The 20,071-nt window shown below is 39.9% G+C and overlaps 1 protein-coding gene across 1 annotated transcript; it reads left to right on the forward strand.

Annotated features, from left to right (window-relative positions):
• Nucleotides 1–437: 437 nt before the first annotated feature.
• SERPINA7 (serpin family A member 7) lies at nt 438–4,281 on the forward strand. The gene is made up of 4 exons (XM_056125829.1): nt 438–1,056; nt 2,177–2,450; nt 3,032–3,179; nt 4,078–4,281. The coding sequence occupies exons 1-4, from the start codon at nt 438–440 to the stop codon at nt 4,279–4,281; spliced, it is 1,245 nt and encodes a 414-aa protein (XP_055981804.1).
• The last annotated feature ends 15,790 nt before the right edge of the window (nt 4,282–20,071 follow it).

Consider the following 20,071-nt stretch of genomic DNA (forward strand, 5'->3'; position numbering starts at 1 on the left):
ATGCCAGCATTGGCCGCACACAAGGAAAATACTTTACCTCCTGTATTTTATCTCTGGCCAAAAGCTATTTAAAGGAGAGAGAACTTTCCACTAATTTATGATTATTATAACATTAACTATTTTCTAATGTCATCAATAACCATGATGATGATTATTATTCATCTCTGGCTCAGAGTTTTCCTACAGCTAAATCTTTCATTTACTTTTTTTTCTTTTGCTTTTTGGGTCACACCCAACTATACACAGGGGTTACTCCTGGCTTTGCACTCAGGAACTACTCCTGATGGTGCTCAGGGGACCATATGGGATGCTGGGAATCAAACCCAGTTCAGCCGTGTGCAAGGTAAGCACACTACCTGCTGCACTATGGCTCCAGCCCCACAGCTAAATCTTTCTTAACAGTTTTATTATCTCTTGTAGATTACCTTTCTTTGAAAATGCCAGTGTTCCTCTATCTGGTTCTCTTGGTGCTTGGGCTACATTGCACATCATGTAAGAACTCTGAAGGTAAAGCAACCACCTGCTATTACCCCCCGAAAAATGGCACTCTGTATAAGATGTCATCCATCAATGCTGACTTTGCATTCAATCTCTACCGAAGTTTTACTGTGGAGAACCCACAGAGGAATATTTTCTTTTCCCCTGTGAGCATTTCTGCAGCTTTGGCCATGCTCTCCCTCGGGGCCTGCTCCAGCACTCAAACTCAAATCCTGGAAAGCTTGGGATTTAATCTCACAGATACCCCAACATCAGAGATACAACAGGGCTTTCAGTACCTCATGTGTTCGCTGAATTTTCCCAAAAAGGAATTGGAACTACAGATGGGAAATTCCCTCTTCATTGGAAAGCAACTGAAACCACTGGCAAAGTTCTTGAATGAGGTCAAGAGATTCTATGAGACTGAAGTCTTTTCTACTGACTTCTCCAATATTTCTGCAGCCCAACAGGAGATCAATAGTCATGTGGAGAAACAAACCAAAGGGAATGTTGTGGATCTTATACAAGACCTCCAACCAAACACCGTCATGATCTTGGTGAACTATATTCACTTTAAAGGTAAGGCACCAAGATATCTATTTTACATGTTTAGATAATTTGGCATGTCACTGAGAAAGTTCAAGATCCCTTCTCACTGGCATCAGGAGGTGTCCTTCATGGCACAATGATGTGCTCCACTGGATATAGCTTTATATAATTTTGTATCTTCCTGGAGGGAAATATTAATCTGTGGATCAGCCCAGGGAATAGCTAGAGATAGGGAACTTTTAGATGATGGTAAAAATATCCTGATAGCAGCTAGTAGAAAATAATTATGTCCAAAAGATTTGGTGAGCTAAAGCAAGTTATCTTTTTGCAGATATACTCATTTGGATTTACACCTACTATAAATTTCACTTGGACATACTGTACAGATATAGCTATTATATATTATGCAACCCACATATACTAAACATCGTATATGTGTGTGGTTTATATACATTGTATCATCCAATTCTAATAAATGCACAGATTCAAATAGTGAATCATTTTCACAGATGTTGTTCCCATCCATGTTTGTCTGTTCTAAAGCTGACAATCGTTTAAATTAATCCTATAACTTTTACAAAGCCAGTCTGTCCAAATGATTTCTACTGGCTCTACAGCACGTATCAGTCATGTTTTGGGGAGAGGCAAACATTCTTGTCCATAAACCATACACTTATAGATTAATAAAATGGCACAACAGATCTGTTGTCTGTTTTCACCAGGTGTGTTGAATATTCATATATATATATATATTTAAAGTTTTTATTGAATCACAGTGAACTACAGTTACAATACTTTCATGTTTGAGTTTCAGTTGTGCACTGATCGAACACGCATCACTCCACCAGTGTACATTATTCTCATATATTTTTAAAGAAGAGGAAACTGTGGTTCTAATGGGTTTAGTGTAAGTATAGTTTTGAACACAGGACATAGAGTTCAATTGATTTGAGATCACCGTTGCTCATCTGAAATCATCTATACAAAATGCCATGTAAAGTCTTGTTCTCTCTGCAACTAATCACTTGTAGAATTGGTTAACAGTAAGTACATATTTCTATGATGGTCTAATTACTAAAAATGTGACTGATGAAAAAGCACACTGACATTAACATTGGTTTAAAAATAATGTTCTTCTCTATATTTTAAGCCCAGTGGGCAAATCCTTTTGACCCATCCAAGACAGAAGAAGACTACAGCTTCTTAGTTGACAAAACCACCACGGTGCAAGTTCCCATGATGCACCTGATGGAACAATACTATCACCTGGTGGATACGGAGTTGAACTGCACGGTGTTGCAAATGGACTATAGCAAAAATGCTCTGGCACTTTTTGTCCTTCCCAAGGATGGTCAGATGGAGTGGGTGGAAGGGGCCATGTCATCTAAAACACTGAAGAAGTGGAACCGTTTACTACAGAAGGGGTAAAATAATTGGTATATTATTTTTATGTAAATTTCATATACTGTGTTTCATTTAGGCAGAGTCGTAAAGGTACAAAGGAGCTGGTATAAAAGACATTTTTTCAAATAAGGAAGTAAGAGCTAAAAAGTAAGATGAATTTTTCAGAGTTGACCAACTATTAATTTGATATCTTCCTGGAGACCATTTAAAGCTTGGTGATGGAAAAAATATTGATGTTAAGAGATTTGGTACACAGTCACACTGAGCTGGGAGTGCTAGATGAAAAACCATCAAATAGCCTGTTGAAACTCAATTCCATAGCCACTCTAATCTTGGCCAACACTCTAGAGATATTTTCTTTTGTTTCTATGAGTCGCATTTTACTACTTCCATTGTTGAAAGCCAGCTTTGGGTAAATAGGAACGTATTTGTTTCAGTATAACTTCTAAGACATTGATGCCATGTGTTAACCTGGCAAAAGCTATTGTGTAAATAATTAGAGTAGGGAGCAGAGTCCAATATAAAACCATAGTGACAGAGAAAGAGGAAGTTATAAGCTTGGTGTACTTATAGTCATGTTTTCTATCATCTTTCTTCACAGGTGGATTGACTTGTTTGTCCCCAAATTTTCCATTTCTGCCACATATGACCTTAGATCCACTCTTCTGAAAATGGGTATTCAAGATGCCTTTGATGATAATGCTGATTTTCCTGAACTCACGGAAGACAATGGTCTTAAACTTTCCAATGTAAGTTGGTTTTCTAGATTCCTTGCATATGTCTTATGATAAGCCATTCACAGTCTGTTGATTTAGGTTTTTTATTTTATTAATTAGAATACTGAATCTTAGATAGATAAATGCTAACAGCATTTTAATTGCCATAAAGTTTTACTGATTTAGTTGCTTCCATCCTTGAATTCCCAGTTATAAATGATTCGGGTAAAAGAACATAATGATAAAATTTATTCTGGTTATATTTCTGTTTCTAGAAAAGGAAGTGGGGATAGGATGGGGATATTTAAGAAGAGAGCTTTATAGGAGCTGGAGAGATAGTAAGGCAGGAAAGATGCTTGCCTTGCATGCAGCTGAGCCAGATTCGATCCCTGGGTAGTACATATGGTTCCCTGAGCCCAGCCAGAAGTAATCCCTGAGCAATGAGTCCAGAGTAAGACCTGAGCACTGCTGGCCCCATAACAGCACAACAGATACTTTGAGAGATAGAAGGCCATGTAAAAAGAGTTTAGTATTCTTCATTTTCGCTGGAGCGATAGCACAGCGGTAGGGCGTTTGTCTTGCATGCAGCCAACATGGCTGACCTGAGTTCTATTCCTCCACCCCTCTCGGAGAGCCCGTCAAGCTACAGAGAGTATCTCGCCCACAAGGCAGAGCCTGGCAAGCTCCCCGTGACGTATTTGATATGCCAGACACAGTAACAACAAAGTCTCCAATGGAGACGTTACTGGGCCCGCTCGAGCAAATCGATGAACAATGGGAGGACCTTTACCTTACCTTTTACCATTTTCAAACACCACATATACAGTGAGGAGGTAACCCTGCCCTTCATTTTTCTTTTCTATTCCAAATCATTGCAAAGACATATAAGATTTCTTCAGGGAACCAACAGTGTTTGCTCTCCCCCCAACAGGCTGCCCACAAGGCTGTGCTGCACATTGGTGAAAAGGGAACAGAAGCTGTATCTATCCCTGAAGTGAGATTCCTGGATCATCCCGAGATTACTCTCCTTCATCCTATCATCCAATTTGATAGCTCCTTCCTCTTGTTGATTTTGGAGAAAAGCACCAAGAGCATTCTCTTTCTAGGAAAAGTTGTGAACCCAACGGAAGTGTAGTTGGGAAAGACATTGGCAAATATCATGTGTGTACTGCAATAGGAAATAAATAAATAGTGTAGGCTGATAAAATCAATGTGGGTTTGGATGTGCTTTCTTTTGTGCAGAGGTGGAGAAACCATTCCTGTGACCAAATATTCATATAATCAGTGAATTATCCAAAGCACAGGAAGAGTTTATGTCAGCACATTTTTATTTGAGCCTTTTCCCTAGATAGATCAAAGGAATTTGATTTGGTAAATGCCTTTTCTGAATTTTAGAGAATAGTTGAAATGCGGGTCAGATCATCATAGCTTACTGTATTCGTAATAAATTTGAGGAATATAAAACAATTCAAATTCAATGGCTTATGTGGGATTTGCAAAAATTCTCAATGCCTTACTACTTCACCATTAACAACAGTTCCCCACATTTTTTCCAAATAGACCACCAGCAGGTTATAAAAAGATTTCAACTACAAGTCTTAGTCACAGAATCACAGACTGAAAGCCTCTACTAAGAAAGTAACTTTTGCAATACAGATACTGAAGGGATATACATGATACCTTTTCAGTATCTGTATTGAAAACCACAATGAAAAAAAGGAAAGAGAGAGTGCAAGTGAGCTAGTGAGTAAAAGAGAGAGAAAGTCAGAGAGAGAGAGAGAAGTGCCAGGCTATAGAGGCAGGCTGGGGTGGAGAGTTGGAGACTGGAATGAAACTGGGGAAGGATTGGTGCTGAATAATGCACACTGGTGGAGGGATGAATGTTGGAACACTGTATGACTGAATCTCAATCATGAATAGCTGTGTTATGGTGATTCAAATACTAAGTGAAATGAGTAAGAGAGAGGGAAGGACATATTATGACTGTAGTCATTCTTGGAATATAGAATAACATAATATGAGACTAACACCCAAGGACAGTAGAGAAGGGGCAAGGAGGATTTCTCCGTGGTTTGAAAGACTGCCTCATTTGCCTGGGGAGAAGGCAGTTGAGATGGAGTCGGGACCACTTAGTCATGGAGATGGGAGATGTGTAGTGAAATTAGACTAAGGACCAAACATGATGGTCTCTCAGTATCTGTATTGCAAACCATAGTGCCTAAACTGAGAGAGAGAGAGAGAGAGAGAGAGAGAGAGAGAGAGTAAGAAGGAAGATTACTACCAAAGAGACAGGGGGTTGGATGGGGTGGGGGTGGCGGGAGGGATACTGGGGACATTGGTGGTGGAAAATGAGCACTGATGGAGTGATGGGTGTTCCATCATTGTATAACTGAAACTCAATCGTGAAAGCTTTGTAACTGTATGTTATAGTGATAAAAAAGTATAAAATAAAATAAAGAATGTGACCTTCGTGAACTTACAGTCATGGGGCAAAACAAGACAGATAGGAACTTCCCTGAATAAACCCATTTCACCATTCCTCTCCATCCAGTTTCTTTATTGCTTATTTATAAGTTTATGATGAAGAAGGAAATAAATTCATTCAAACCATATCTCAGTACCTCATTTTCTATGTACAATCATTTTTCTTTCCAAATGTTCCTCTGGTCCTATTTGCTCAAATAAAAATATTCTAATCAATCCATATTTTCATCTATGTTCTCATTGGAGGTTAGTGATTTCTTAAACTTAAATCTTTCATTGACTTCATCTTCTCTGTGTGTGCCATTCTAACAACTCAAAAAAAACTAGATTTATTTTAGCAATAATTTTTCAATGTCTCAGTATTACAGTTAAGTGCACACAATTAGTGCAGTGATTGCTAGTATGATGATATATAAAATTTTAAACCTAAGGTGAAAATCTTAAATACCAACAAAATAATATCCAAATCACAAATGTTTTGGAAGATAGTAAAGATTTTCAGATAGTCCAAAATTGAAAATATTTTGAAGAAATACATATATATGCCACATTTTAATGTGGGCATCTTTTTAATTCACGTGTAAATTATATTCATAATTTAAATTAAATTATTTCCAACTTATAAAGTTGACTTTTAAGTGTTTGCTTTCTACCTTTGTAGTGTGAATAATATATATAATATGTATATATATATGAATCACTACTCCTACCACCTATGTTTCAGTGCCATCCTACCACCATAAAGACCTCTCTCTACTCTAATCATTCTTCTAACCTTTCTTCATAATGTGTCTGGTAATTAATACAATGTTTATGGAGTCTAGGAGTTTTTTCAGCTTGTTTGTTTTTATAAATTAGTTATTCTTTACGGATTCTTCTTTGGTAAAGGAAATTGTCTCCTCTATGTCTAAGTGCAAATCAATTGTTTCACAGGAATTATTTTAAAATTTTATTTCTAAAGACAACAGTTAATAAACAATAGATATTACCAACATTATATTATCCAATATCTCCTCCTGGAGCATGTTTTGACCTTGCTTTCAAGTAACTGTCTTTGATAACTGTAACCAATTTTTGTCACTTTACTGAAATATATCCAGTATCAAACTGCATGGTTCTCACAGTGTATAACTTGGTAAATTTAAGCAAAAGCCCCATAGTTGTGTGTTATTATTATGGAAGAATTTTCGTTTAGAATATCAGTCTCTACATTCTATTTTTAAGTGTTGGAGGCTGTTATTACAAATATACACAGATATTTTTAGTGAATGAAAAAATTTATTATTCACTCTTGTTATTTTGTCTCTAGCCCTCCCGTTGATCATCGATTTGCTCAAGCGGGCCCAGTAACGTCTCCATTGGAGACTTTGTTGTTACTGTGTCTGGCATATCGAATACTCTCGGTAGCTTGCCGGGTTCTCCGAGAGGGGCGGAGGAATCGAACTTGGGTCGGCCATGTTGGCTGCGTGCAAGGCAAACGCCCTACCCGCTGTGCTATAGCTCCAGCGATATATATATATATCTCTTGTTATATCTTGTTATATAACAAGATATATAACTCTTGTTATAATATAATAAATATATTGCTTGGCAGAAGGTAACTTTCCTCCAAATAGTGACTCAGAGGAAAGAGAATAATTTTCAATGCAAGCTTCTGAGATCTCCTAAAACGTTAATAATATATATTGACCCCATATACTCCATGACACATAAGTGATGTTTTGCATTGATTTATTTATTGTCGATACTATTACAGGTATTAGGAATTATGCTAGGAGTGATCTTTGAGTATACACTGAAAACTGATGGATATAACATTAAACAAAAATAACAAAAATTAAATAAATAAAACGATTTAATTAAAAATTAAAGGAAAGAGAAAAGTAACATATAAAGGCACCTCTATCAGGTTTTCAGAGAGATTCTCAGAAGAAATAGGCAGGTCATGTGAAAGTGGAGTGAAAGAGTCACACCACTTATATATAAAAACTGTCAACAGACCACTTAATACGATTATCATTTAAGTATGATAGAGAAATAAAGCATGTTTAGAGAAAAAAATAACAAATAAAGTTTTTTTACCAACAGACCCTAGCTACAAAAAGTGTTTGAAGAAGTGCTTTAAAATATCCAAAGGTGCACAAGACCATGAGCAAGGGGATAAGCACTAAGACACAATCATAAAAATAAAAATAACAGGAGAAAATGTGTTTTTTTCATGTTTTAGTGTAGCACTGTAGCACTGTCTTCCTGTTGTTCATCGATTTGCTTGAGTGGGCCCAGTAACGTCTCCATTGTGAGAGCAATAGCACACCAGGTAGGGCATTTGCCTTATATGTGGCTGACTCGGCTGACCCGAGTTCGATTCCTCCACCCCTCTTGGAGAGCTGGCAAGCTACCCAGTGTATCTCTCCCGCACAGCAAAGCCTGGCAACCTACCCGTGACATATTCGATATGCCAAACATAGTAACAACAAAGTCTCACAATGTTTTATTGAAAAAAGAAAGTTTAAGAAGAATATCCCATTAAACGTCTCCATTGGAGACTTTGTTACTGTGTCTGGCATATCAAATACTCTCGGTAGCTTGCCGGGCTCTCCGAGAGGGGCGGAGGAATCGAACTCGGCTCGGCCATGTTGGCCGCTTGTAAGGCGAACGCCCTACCGCTGTGCTATCGCTCCAGTTACTGGGCCCGCTAGAGCAAATCGACGAGCAATCCCATTAAAAATTTAGATTTTTATCAAATAAAAAACTTCTTTGAGCCTAATCAGTGGCTGAATAAATATCAGTACTCCTACATTAAAAAAAAACTTCTTTGACAGGGCCAGAGTGATAGTACAGTGGGTAGGGCGTTTGCCTTGCACGTGGTCGACAGGAGTTCAATCCCCAGCATCCCATATGGTCCCTCAAGCACTACCAGAAGCAATTCCTGAGTGCAGAGCCAGAAGTAACCCCCAAGCATAGCTGGCTGTGACCCAAAAAGCCAAAAAAATTCTTTGTAGTTACCTAAGGAAGGAAATGAAAGACCTATTTACTAAATATTATAAAACTTTAGCACTGTAGCACTGTAGCAATGCCCTCCCATTGTTCATCAATTTGCTCGAGAGGATACCAGTAACATCTCCATTGTGAGACTTGTTACTGTTTTTGGCATATCAAATACGTCACAGTAGCTTGCCAGGCTTTGATATCCTGGCGGGATACTCTCGGCACATTTCAAGGCTCTCCGAGAGGGGCGGAGGAATCGAATCCTGGTCAACTGCATGCAAGGCAACCACACTACCGGATGTGCTATCGCTCCAGACCATAAAACTTTACTGAAATAAATTGTGAAACTATACTTAAAGACAATGTAAATAAATGGAAATGTGTCTTGCATTTATGGACTGGAAAATAAACATTATTAGAAGGGACACATTACCTAAAGCAATCTATATATGGAGAGAGCAATCCTTATTATAACCATCATGGAATATTTAAAGAGATAAAAAAAGTAAAGGCCCTCCCGTTGATCATCGATTTGCTCAAGCGGGCCCAGTAACGTCTCCATTGGAGACTTTGTTGTTACTGTGTCTGGCATATCGAATACTCTCAGTAGCTTGCCAGGCTCTCCGAGAGGGGCGGAGGAATCGAACTCGGGTCGGCCATGTTGGCTGCGTGCAAGGCAGATGCCCTACCCGCTGTGCTATCGCTACAGCCCAGAGATAAAAAAGTAATTAAATGTATATGAAACCAAGAAAGGCTCAGATCATCAAAATATATTTATAGAAAAGTATGGAGACATTATACTCCTTTATTTTAAATAAATTTATAATAAAGTGGTTGTAAACAGAACTGGCAGAGGAACCCAGGTGTGAGGGACCCGGGGCTGAGATCTCCAAGCCTGCACGGTTTGGGACTGGACCTGTCAGTAGCTAGACAGTTACACCCTCCAACTGCCGTGTAACCCCAACTACGGCCAGGATGCAGAGATTATCACAACAAGCTCCCGGGAGCACGCGGCCGCGAATGCTATTTATTTACTTTTCTCTAAGTTTTCAGGGTACCTTTAAATATCCCACCTGCACGGCAGAGCCTGGCAAGCTATCCGTGGTCTATGCCAAACAGACCAAATTGATATGTCAAATCCAGTAATAAATGGATCTCATTCCCCTAACCCTGAATATGGCAGAGTCGAGAAGGATATGGAAGGAAAGGCTGATAAAATACCAAGGCAGAAATAGGCTGCCAAAACGAAGAAAAACAAAAACGATTGTCTGTACTTTTAATGCTTGTACGCTGGCATCTGCTGTATCCATTGAAGACCTTATGGTACAAGCGCGAAAGATCAAGTACGACATCATTGGTCTGACCGAAACGAGAAGACATCAATCACATCATGCCGTTTTCGACACTGGAGAAGAACTGTTCCTTGGAACATGTGATAAAAGAGGCGTCGGTGGTGTCGGTATCCTTGTCAACACAAACTTAGCCACGAGCATTGATTCATTCGAATGCCTAACAACCCAAATCGGACGATTACACTTGAATAGATGTGGCTCACTACCGGCAGTTTCTATCTTTGTTGTCTATGCACCAACATCCAGTTATGGTGAAAGAGAAACTGAGAAGTTCTACATGGAGCTGGAGAAGTTCTATAAAGAAGATCACACCTTTTACAAGATCATTGTCGGTGATTTTAATGCCAAGATAGGACCAAGAAGATCAGTTGATGAACTCCACATCGGGACCCATGGCCTAGAATGGAACGAACAGGGTGACAGACTGTCTGAGTTCATCATGTCAACCAAAACCTTCCATGGTAACTCACAGTTCCAAAAGGCTGAATCTAAATGTTAGACATGGGAGTCTCCCGATGGACGGATCCACATTGAAATAGATCATATCATATTCAATCGGCGGTTTTGCCTAACCGATGTTGCTGTTGTCCCAAAATTCCAAACGGGATCAGACCACCGTCTTCTTCATGCAAAATTCTACCTCGCAGAACGAGGAGAAAAGAATGCAAGGTTTAAGAAGAGGACTCCAAGAACGACCACCAACTGGGAGCTCTTTGGCTCTGTTGTGGCAGCATGGGAAGATGCCGTCATTGATAACATTGATGAGGAATACGATTGAATGATTCAGCACCTCCATGATTGTGCGAGGAATGCCAAGAGAGAGATAACCACAAAAAACCGCCTTTCTTCGAACACTCTTGAGCTTATTCGCCAATGTGGCTTGGCACATGTCTCAGGCAACCACAAGCGAACATTCAAACTGGCAAAACAGTGCAGAGAAGCCATCAAGGATGACCTCAAAAACAGGAGAGCAGCAGTACTTGGTAGATGCAGCAGAAGCCGGGAAAAGCATTCGTAATGCCTGCCTGTCCTTCACCAACTACAAAACCAAGATGACTGCCCTCCGACATCATGATGGATCTATCACATCTTCCAGAAGGGCAATGGAGAAGATTATTCATGACTTCTACTCAGATCTCTTTAATAGCCACGTCCACTTGCCCACATACCACGTACCACATGATGGATATGTCGTTCTCAATGTTCTCCCTTCCGAAATCCAACATGCCATCTCGTCGGTAAAGAAACAAAGAGCACCTGGCCCAGACAAGATCAGACCTGAACACCTGAAGAATTTACCATCAGTACTCATCAATACATTGGCTCGGCTCTTCACACGCTGCCTGTCTGAATGCAAGGTTCCATCCCAATGGAAAACCAGCAGGACTGTACTACTATACAAGAAGGGAGACATCCACGACATTGGCAACTATCGCCCAATCTGCCTATTGTCTGTCGTCTACAAACTGTTCACTCGAGTCATCCTGAATAGGATTAGCAGAACACTAGATGAAGGACAACCGTGTGAACAAGCCGGATTCCGAAAAGGATTCAGTACCATCGACCATATCCACACGATTACTAAGTTCATTGAGGTTTCTCGGGAGTTCAAGATGCCGCTCTGTCTAACATTCATTGATTTAAAGAAGGCCTTTGATTCTGTTGAGATAGAAGTGGTCATGGAAGCCCTAGCCAATCAGGGCGTACAAACGCAATACATCGGGATCCTTCGTGAGCTGTATTGCGGATTCACTACCAGGATCTCACCATTCTATAAAGAAGTAATCATCCATGTCAAGAGAGGGGTTCGGCAGGGTGATACCATTTCACCGAAACTCTTCAGTGCCACCCTCAAGAACATCATGCGACGACTGGAATGGGAAAGCATGGGAGTGAAGATAGATGGTCGGCAACTACACCACCTCCGCTTTGCTGATGACATTATTCTAATAACACCAAACATCAGCCAAGTGGCACAAATGCTGAATGACTTTGACCGTGAATGTTGAAAGGTCGGACTACAGCTGAATCTTACGAAGACAATGTTTATGAGAAACAGCCTTGTTCCTGTCGCTCCATTCACTCTCAATGGAACCACCATCTCCGAATGCAACAGTTATATATACCTAGGTCGAGAAATCAACATGATGAATGACCTGGCACCTGAGTTGCACAGGAGGAAGAGAGCGGCTTGGAATACCTTCAAGAACGTTGAAGAAATAACTGAAAGGACAAAGAACCTCCAGCTACGAGTACATCTCTTTGATTCCACTGTTCTTCCTGCATTAACATATGCCTCAGAGACCTGGACCCTACGAAAACAGGATGAGAATGCTATTCGGGTCTCTCAAAGAGGAATCGAAAGAGCTATGCTTGGAATATCACGATTCACTCAAATGAGAGATAGAATCCGGAGTTCTGATCTTCGTCAACGCTCAAGAATCAGGGACGCTGTCTCATTTGCCAAGACATCAAAAAATCAGATGGGCTGGACACGTAATGGGGTTTACAGACAACCGCTGGACTAGAGCCATTAGGGATTGGATTTCACGGGACATCAAAAGATCACGTGGACGCCCACCTACAAGATGGTCAGACTTCTTCGTCAAGACCCTGAATGATCGGTTTGAGGCTCTGCATGTTCCTAGAATGAACAGATAACATTGGGCTACGCTAGCACGCAACCGGGATGAATGGAGATGTTACTGGCACCCGCTCGAGTAAATCGATGAATAATGGGGATTAAGTGATTAAGTGATTAAGTGGTTGTAAACTCCAGGACTTCAAAGATGTATATGGAAACTCAACTCTAAAGTGAAGGGAAATAAAAGCAAAAATAAACAAATGGAACTACATTAAATTTAAATTTTTATGTACATTAAACTAGTTCGTTTCTCATAAACATTGTCTTCGTGAGATTTAGCTACAGTCCGACCTTTCCACACTCGCAGTTGAAGTTGGCCAACATTTGTGCTGATTGGCTGACATTTAGTGTTATTAGAACGATGTCATCAATAAAGTGGTGGGGGTGCAGTTGCCGACTGTCTATCTTCACTCCCATTCCTTCCCATTCCAGTTGTCGCATAATGTTCTCGAGGGTGGCACTGAAGTGTTTTGGTGAAATGGCATCACTTTTCCAAACCCCTCTTCTTACGTTGATGACCACGTCCTTGTAGAATGGTGAGATGCTGGTGGTGAATCCATAATACAGCTCACAGAGGATCCTGATGTACTGAGTTTGAACGCCCTGTTTGGCTAGGGCTTCGATGACCTCTTCAATCTCAACAGAATCAAAGGCCTTCTTTATTTTTTATCTTTTAAAATTTATTTATTGAATCACTGTGAGGACAGTTACAACGCTTTCAGGTTTAAGTCTCAATCATACAATGATCAAACACCCATCCCTTCACCAGTGCATAGTTTCCACCACGAAGAACCCCAATATGCCCCCATTCCAACCCTCCCTCTGCCTGTGAGGCAGATGATTTCCACTAAACTCTCTACTTTGATTGCATTCATTATTTTGACTAAAGATGCACAATTATTATTTGGAATTTTACCCCAACAATCAGACCTACTGAAAATGCATCATGAAATAATTTGTTTTCTATTCCTGATTATGAAGAGCATAAGATGTCACTATTGTGGCCTCGTGATTTCGGGTTTCTGATATTATATTAACTAAGTCTGGAGGGATTTCTTCCAAAAGACGAATAGTTCCAAGATTGGTTTGTGTGCCTCTGGGTCCATGGCCATGCTGGAGAGCCACACGTGGGGCGGGGGGGTCAACTCGTGGTCTCGGCGGGGTGAAAAGGATGTGTCGGTTCCACCCCCCATGCCATGAGGCCGCAGTTGCCCCATCACTGCCAGCTCATAACTGGCTGTCCAATATGCTCTGAGGCGGTGGCCACAGTGCCGCCTGGGGGAGGGGGTTAAAGTCAGGAGAAACAGACACCCTTTCCTTCACAGGGCGGGCACAGCTCCGTAGCTTAATGCATAGTCCATTCAGATTTCTGCCAAAAGTTGCTGGGTTTCAAATTATGTCCATGTGCCTCTGGGGCCATGGCCCTGCTGGAGAGCCGCCATGGAGGGTAACTTGTGGTCTCAGCAGAGCAGGAAGGATGTGCCAGTTCCATCCCATGAGACCACAGTTGCCCCGTCATTAAAGGCCTTCTTTAAATTGATGAACGTTAGACAGAGGGGCATCTTGAACTCTCGCAAAACCTCAATGAACTTGGTCACCATGTGGATATGGTTGATCATGCTGAATCCTTTTCAGATCCCAGCTTGCTTGTATGGTTTCCTTCATCTAGTGAGTGTTCTGCCAATACTATTCACGATGACTCTATTGAATAACTTGTAGATGACAGACAACAGGCAGATCTGTCGATAGTTTTCAATGTCATGGATGTCTCCCTTCTTGTATAACAGAATGGTCCTGCTTGTTTTCCACTGGGATGGAACCTTGCATTCAGACAGGTAGTGTGTGAAGAGCCGAGCCAGTGTATTGACGAGTTCTGGTGGCATATTCTTCAGGTGTTCAGGTCTGACCTTGTCTGGACCAGGTATGTATGCTTCTTTACCAATAAAATGTCATGTCAGATTTCGGAATGGAGAACGCTGGGAATGACATATCCATCCTGTGGAATTTAGTATGTGGATAGGTGGACATGGATATTGAAGACATCCGAGTAGAAGTCGTGAATAATCTTCTCCATTGCCTTCTAGAAGATGTGATAGATCCATCAGGACATTGGAGGGCAGTCATCTTGGTCTTATACTTGGCGAAGGACAGGCAGGTGTTGTGAATGCTTTTCCGAGCTCCTGCTGCATCATCCAACACTGATACTGCTTTTCTCTCCTTGAAGTCTTCCTTTATCGCTTTTCTTTTTTTTTTTTTGCAGGCTGTTAGCTTGTGATTGCCTGAGGCTCCCGCCAAACAGAGCTGGCGAAAGAGCTCCAGTGTTTCTGAAGACAGGTGTCTTTTTGTGGCTTTCTCTCTCTCAGCATTCCTTGAAAAATCATGGAGTTGCTGAACCAGTCAATCGTATTTTTTGTCGATGTTGTCAAAGACGGCATCTTCCCATATTGCTGCAAAGGTTGGACTTCAGCTAAATCTCACGAAGAAAATGTTAATGAGAAATGGAGTAGTTCCTCACATTCCATTTGCCCTCAATGGAAAGAACATCTCCAAATGCAGCAGTTATGTGTATGTAGGTCGAGAACTCAACATGACAAACGACCTGGCAACTAAAGTGCACAGGAGGAAGAGAGTGGAGTGGAACGCCTTCAAGAACGTCAAAGAAGTGGTTAAGAGAACGAAGAATCTCTGGCTCCGAGCACATCTTTTCGACTCCATCATTCTTCCTGCACTAACATACGCCTCAAAGACCTGGGCCCTACGAAAACAGGATGAGAATGCTATTCGGGCATCCCAAATAGGAATCGAAAGAGCAATGCTTGGAATATCATGTTTCACTCAAGTGAGAAAAGGAATCTGGAGTTCTGACCTCCATTGAAGATCAAGAAGAAAGGGACCCTCCTTCACTGCTGGTGGGAATGCCGACTGGTCCAACCCTTTTGGAAAACAGTATAGATTATTCTCAAAAAATTAGAATTTGATCTCCCATTTGACCCAGCAATACCACTTCTGGGAATATATCCCAGAGAGGCAAAAATGTATAGTCGAAGTGACATCTGCACTTGTTTGTTCATTGCAGCACTCTTTACAATAGCCAGAATCTGGAAAAAACCTGAGTGCCCAAGAAAAGATGATTGGTTAAAGAAACTTCGGTACATTTACACAATAGAGTACTCTGTAGCTGTTAGAAAATATGAAGTCATGAAATTTACATACAAGTGGTACTACATGGAAAGTATCATGTTAAGCGAAATGAGTCAGAAAGAATGGGATAGGCACAGAAATATTGCATTCATAAAGAACATAAAGTAACAAAATAGGAGACTAACACCCACAAATGGCCGAGATTAGTACCAGGAATTTTGCTCCATGATTCGGAGGCCAGCCACACGTGCTAGGGGAAAAGGAAGCTCGGATAGAGAAGGGAGCACCAAATAAAGGGTGTTGGGAGGATTCTCCCAGGATGGGAGAAGCATGCTGAAAGGAGACTATAGACCAAACATGATTGCCACTCAATGCCTCTCTTGCAAACCACAGGACCAAAAAGGAGAGAGAGAACAAAAGGGAATGCCCTGCCACAGAGGCAGGGTGGGATGGGGGGATGGAGGATGAGAGGGATGCTGGGACCCGTGGTGGTGGAGGATGGGTGTTGGTGGAGAGATAGGTATGTGATCATTGTATAACTGAAACCCAAGCACAAAAATTTGTAAGTCTATAACTGTACCTCATGGTGTTTCACTAATAAAAAAAAGAATCAGGGACACTGCCTAGTTTGCCAAGGGATCAAAAATCAGATTGACTGGATACATAATACGATTTAGAGACAACTGCTGGACTAGAGCTATTACCGACTGGATTCCACGGGACATCAAAAGGATGCATGGTCACCCACCTATGAGATGGTCAGACTTCTTCATCAAAACCATAACAAATGGTTTGAGGCTCTTTGTGTTCCCGGAGCAAGCAGGAACCACTGGGCTACACTAGTACTCGACAAGGACGAATGGAGAAGTTACTGGCACCCGCTTGAGCAAATTGATGATCAAGGATGACAAGTGATACAAGTAATATAAATTAAAATAAAGTAGTTTAAATAGAAGGCAGCCTAAAATTGGTAGATGATTATTGCACACAAATATCCATATATTTAACAAGATAAATACAAATTATATGTATTTAACAAGATAAATACATGATAATGTTCAAAATATGTAATGGACACCTAACTTAATAACAAAAAGCCAAGAAGCCCAGTGAAAAAGGAAAAAGATCAAAATATACACTAACAAAGAGCACAGAAATATAACTCATGAGCACTCACAAAATCTGCTCAATGTCATTTATTTATAATTAGGGAAGTGCAATTCAAAAACACAATCAGATATCAACTTATGCTTGTGAAAATGGCTTATTTACTAAACACTGCAAATAGGAAATGTTGGTGAGCATGCGGAGTAAAAGAATTCTGGTAAACTGTTGATGAAAATGTAAATTTGTCTAGCCTCTGTAGAAAACAATCTGAAAAGTCCTTAATAACAGAAAAAGAAAATTCCATGTCATATAGTAGCACCCGTTCTAGGCTTTTTACTGCAGAAAACTAGTTTAAAAGGATATTTGCACCCTTATTTTTTTTAATTGAAAATCGATATATTTTATTATATTTTATTAAATGGTTTTAATTTCCTTGTTTCCATAAGTTAAAATCATAGAGCAATCACAAATTGGATTTTACTGGTTTACTTTTTTTTCTTTTTTTTCCCTTTATTTTATTTTATTTTTTATTTAAAGTTGTAGATTTACAATTCTTTGTGCTTTGGTTTCAATTATACAATGATCAGATACCCATCCCTCCACCAGTGCCCATTTTCCACCACCATGAATAATATCCCTCCCACCCCCATCCCCCCATCCCCCCTGTCTCTGTGGCAGGGCAATCCCCTGTGTTCTCTCTCTCCTTTTGGGTGTTGTGGTCTGCAAAAGAGGCATTGAGTGGCAAACATGTTCAGTCCATAGTCTACTTTCGACATGCATCTCCCCTCCTGGGAGGATCCTCCAAACATCCTTTATTTGGTGCTCCCTTCTCTATCTGAACTGCCCTTTCCTCTAGGATACCCGGCTGGCCTCTAAGTTATGGAGTAATCCTCCTGGTGCTGATCTCAGCTATTCTTGGGTATTAATCTCATACTTTGTTACTTTATATCCCCCAGATGAATGCAATCTTTCTATGTCTATCCCTCTCTTTCTGACTCATTTCGCTTAGCATGATACTTTCCATATTGTACCACTTGTATGTAAATTTCATGACTTCATCTTTTCTAACAGCTACATAGTACTCCATTGTGTAGATGTACCAAAGTATCTTTAACCAGTCATCTGTTCTTGGGCATTCAGGTTTCTTCCAGTTTCTGGCTATTGTAAAGAGTGCTGCAATGAACAAACAAGTGCAGATGTCACTTCGACTATACATTTTTGCCTCTCTGGGATATATTCCCAGGAGTGGTATTGCTGGGTCAAATGGGAGATCAATTTCTAATTTTTTGAGAATCGTCCATACTGTTGTCCAGAAGGGCTGAACCAGTGGACATTCCCACCAACAGTGAAGGAGTGTCCCTTTCTCGCCACATCCACGCCAGCATTGGTTGCTTTTGTTCTTTTGAATGTGGGCCAGTCTCTGAGGTGTGAGATGGTATCTCATTGTGGTTTTGATCTGCATCTCTCTGATGATTAATGATGTAGAGCATTTTCTCATGTGCTTTTTTGCCATTCGGATATCTTCTTTGAGAAAGTTTCTGTTCATTTCATTGCCCCATTTTTGGATGGGGTTGGATGTTTTCTTCTTGTGGAGTTTAACCAGTATTTTGTATATCCTGGATATCAACCCCTTGTCAGATGTGTACTCGGCGAATATCCTTTCCCATTCTGTAGACTGTCTTTGTATTTTGGTCACTGTTTCTTTGGATGCACCCTTATTTTTATAGCAGCTCTATTCAGAATAGTCAACACTTGTAATCAACCTAAATGTCTACTAGTAGATGATTGGATAAATATGCTTTTTATGCATATTTAACAAACCACAAATTTATCATTAAAGATAAAATTATACACTTTAGTAAATATGTTATAGATCCTGAGAAGATGCTGCTAAGTGAAAACGGTAAGTAAATAGATAACACACAAGTGCAAAACATAACAAAGAATACACCATTAAGTATTATGGTTTAAAAACTAATGTCTTTGTTCACTATCTATTTTCAAGATCTACTGGAGTGGCTACATCACCAGACCACCACCCTGCCGCCGCCATGGCTTTGGTGAAAGGTTCTACTAAGGGTTCCACCCTTAGCTGTGTTAGGGAGAATTGTATTAATAACCTAATATTGTGTGTTAGGAATCTAGAGACCAAGAGAAAATTGAATTTTGATCACTGTCACTCTCCTCCCATTGTTCATCGATTTGCTCGAGCGGGCCCAGTAATGTCTTCATTGTAACACTTGTTACTGTGTTTGGCATATTGAATACGTCACGGGTAGCTTGCCAGGCTTTGCTGTGCGGGCGAGATATTCTCAGTAGCTTGCCAGGCTCTCCAGGAGGGGTGGAGAAATTGAACCCGAGTCATCCGGGTCGGCCGCGTGCAAGGCAAACGCCCTACCCGCTGTGCTATCTCTGCAACCCGAATTTTAATCATCTAGAAATAAATAATATTGATTAGATAAGAAGTAAATTGATAGTGGCAAAACTACAGAGAGGACCAACAAAACCTAAGACAGTTTCTTTTAAAGTATCAGCAGTATTAATATACTGATATAAACTGTCCCAGAGAAAGTAACTTAATTACTAAAATAATAAAAGTGGAAAGAAACATTATTACAGACCTTAGGGAAATAAAAAGAATTATAGGATCATAATTTAAGCTGCTATTTGCTAATACTGAGATTTATGTAGAATATACGAACAAATTTCTAGAAAATGAGAGTATGTACAACCTAAGAAAAATATAAAATAAAATAGGAATAAAATTATAACAAGATTGAATGAGTAATTTTAATATCTTCAACTAATGAATAACAAGTTGTTAAATAATTCATTTGTAAATTCTAATATTCACAAAATAATTAATTATAATTTACAATTATTATCTGTACTAGTTTGAGATCAATTAACTATTAATCAATAGTTAATTGATCTCAAACTCTTACCAATACTTAGAAAGAATACTTCCTACCATATTTTGTTAGGCCACAATACCATAACTATATAAGGGCATAATAGAAAGAAAAAAATAATAATACCCTGCATAAATATGATTGTTAAATACTTAATACATTACTGGTAAATAGAATCCACTACTGATAAATTACATGAAATCCATGTGGAAGTTTAATCTGTGAAAGCAATGCAATTTTGGCATATAAAAGTGAAGTCAATATAATACCACATATTTATAAAATTTTAATCTTTAA

This window comes from Sorex fumeus, unplaced genomic scaffold, assembly GCF_029834395.1.
Source record: "Sorex fumeus unplaced genomic scaffold, SorFum_2.1 ptg000058l, whole genome shotgun sequence".
Classification (NCBI taxonomy): Eukaryota; Metazoa; Chordata; class Mammalia; order Eulipotyphla; family Soricidae; genus Sorex; species Sorex fumeus.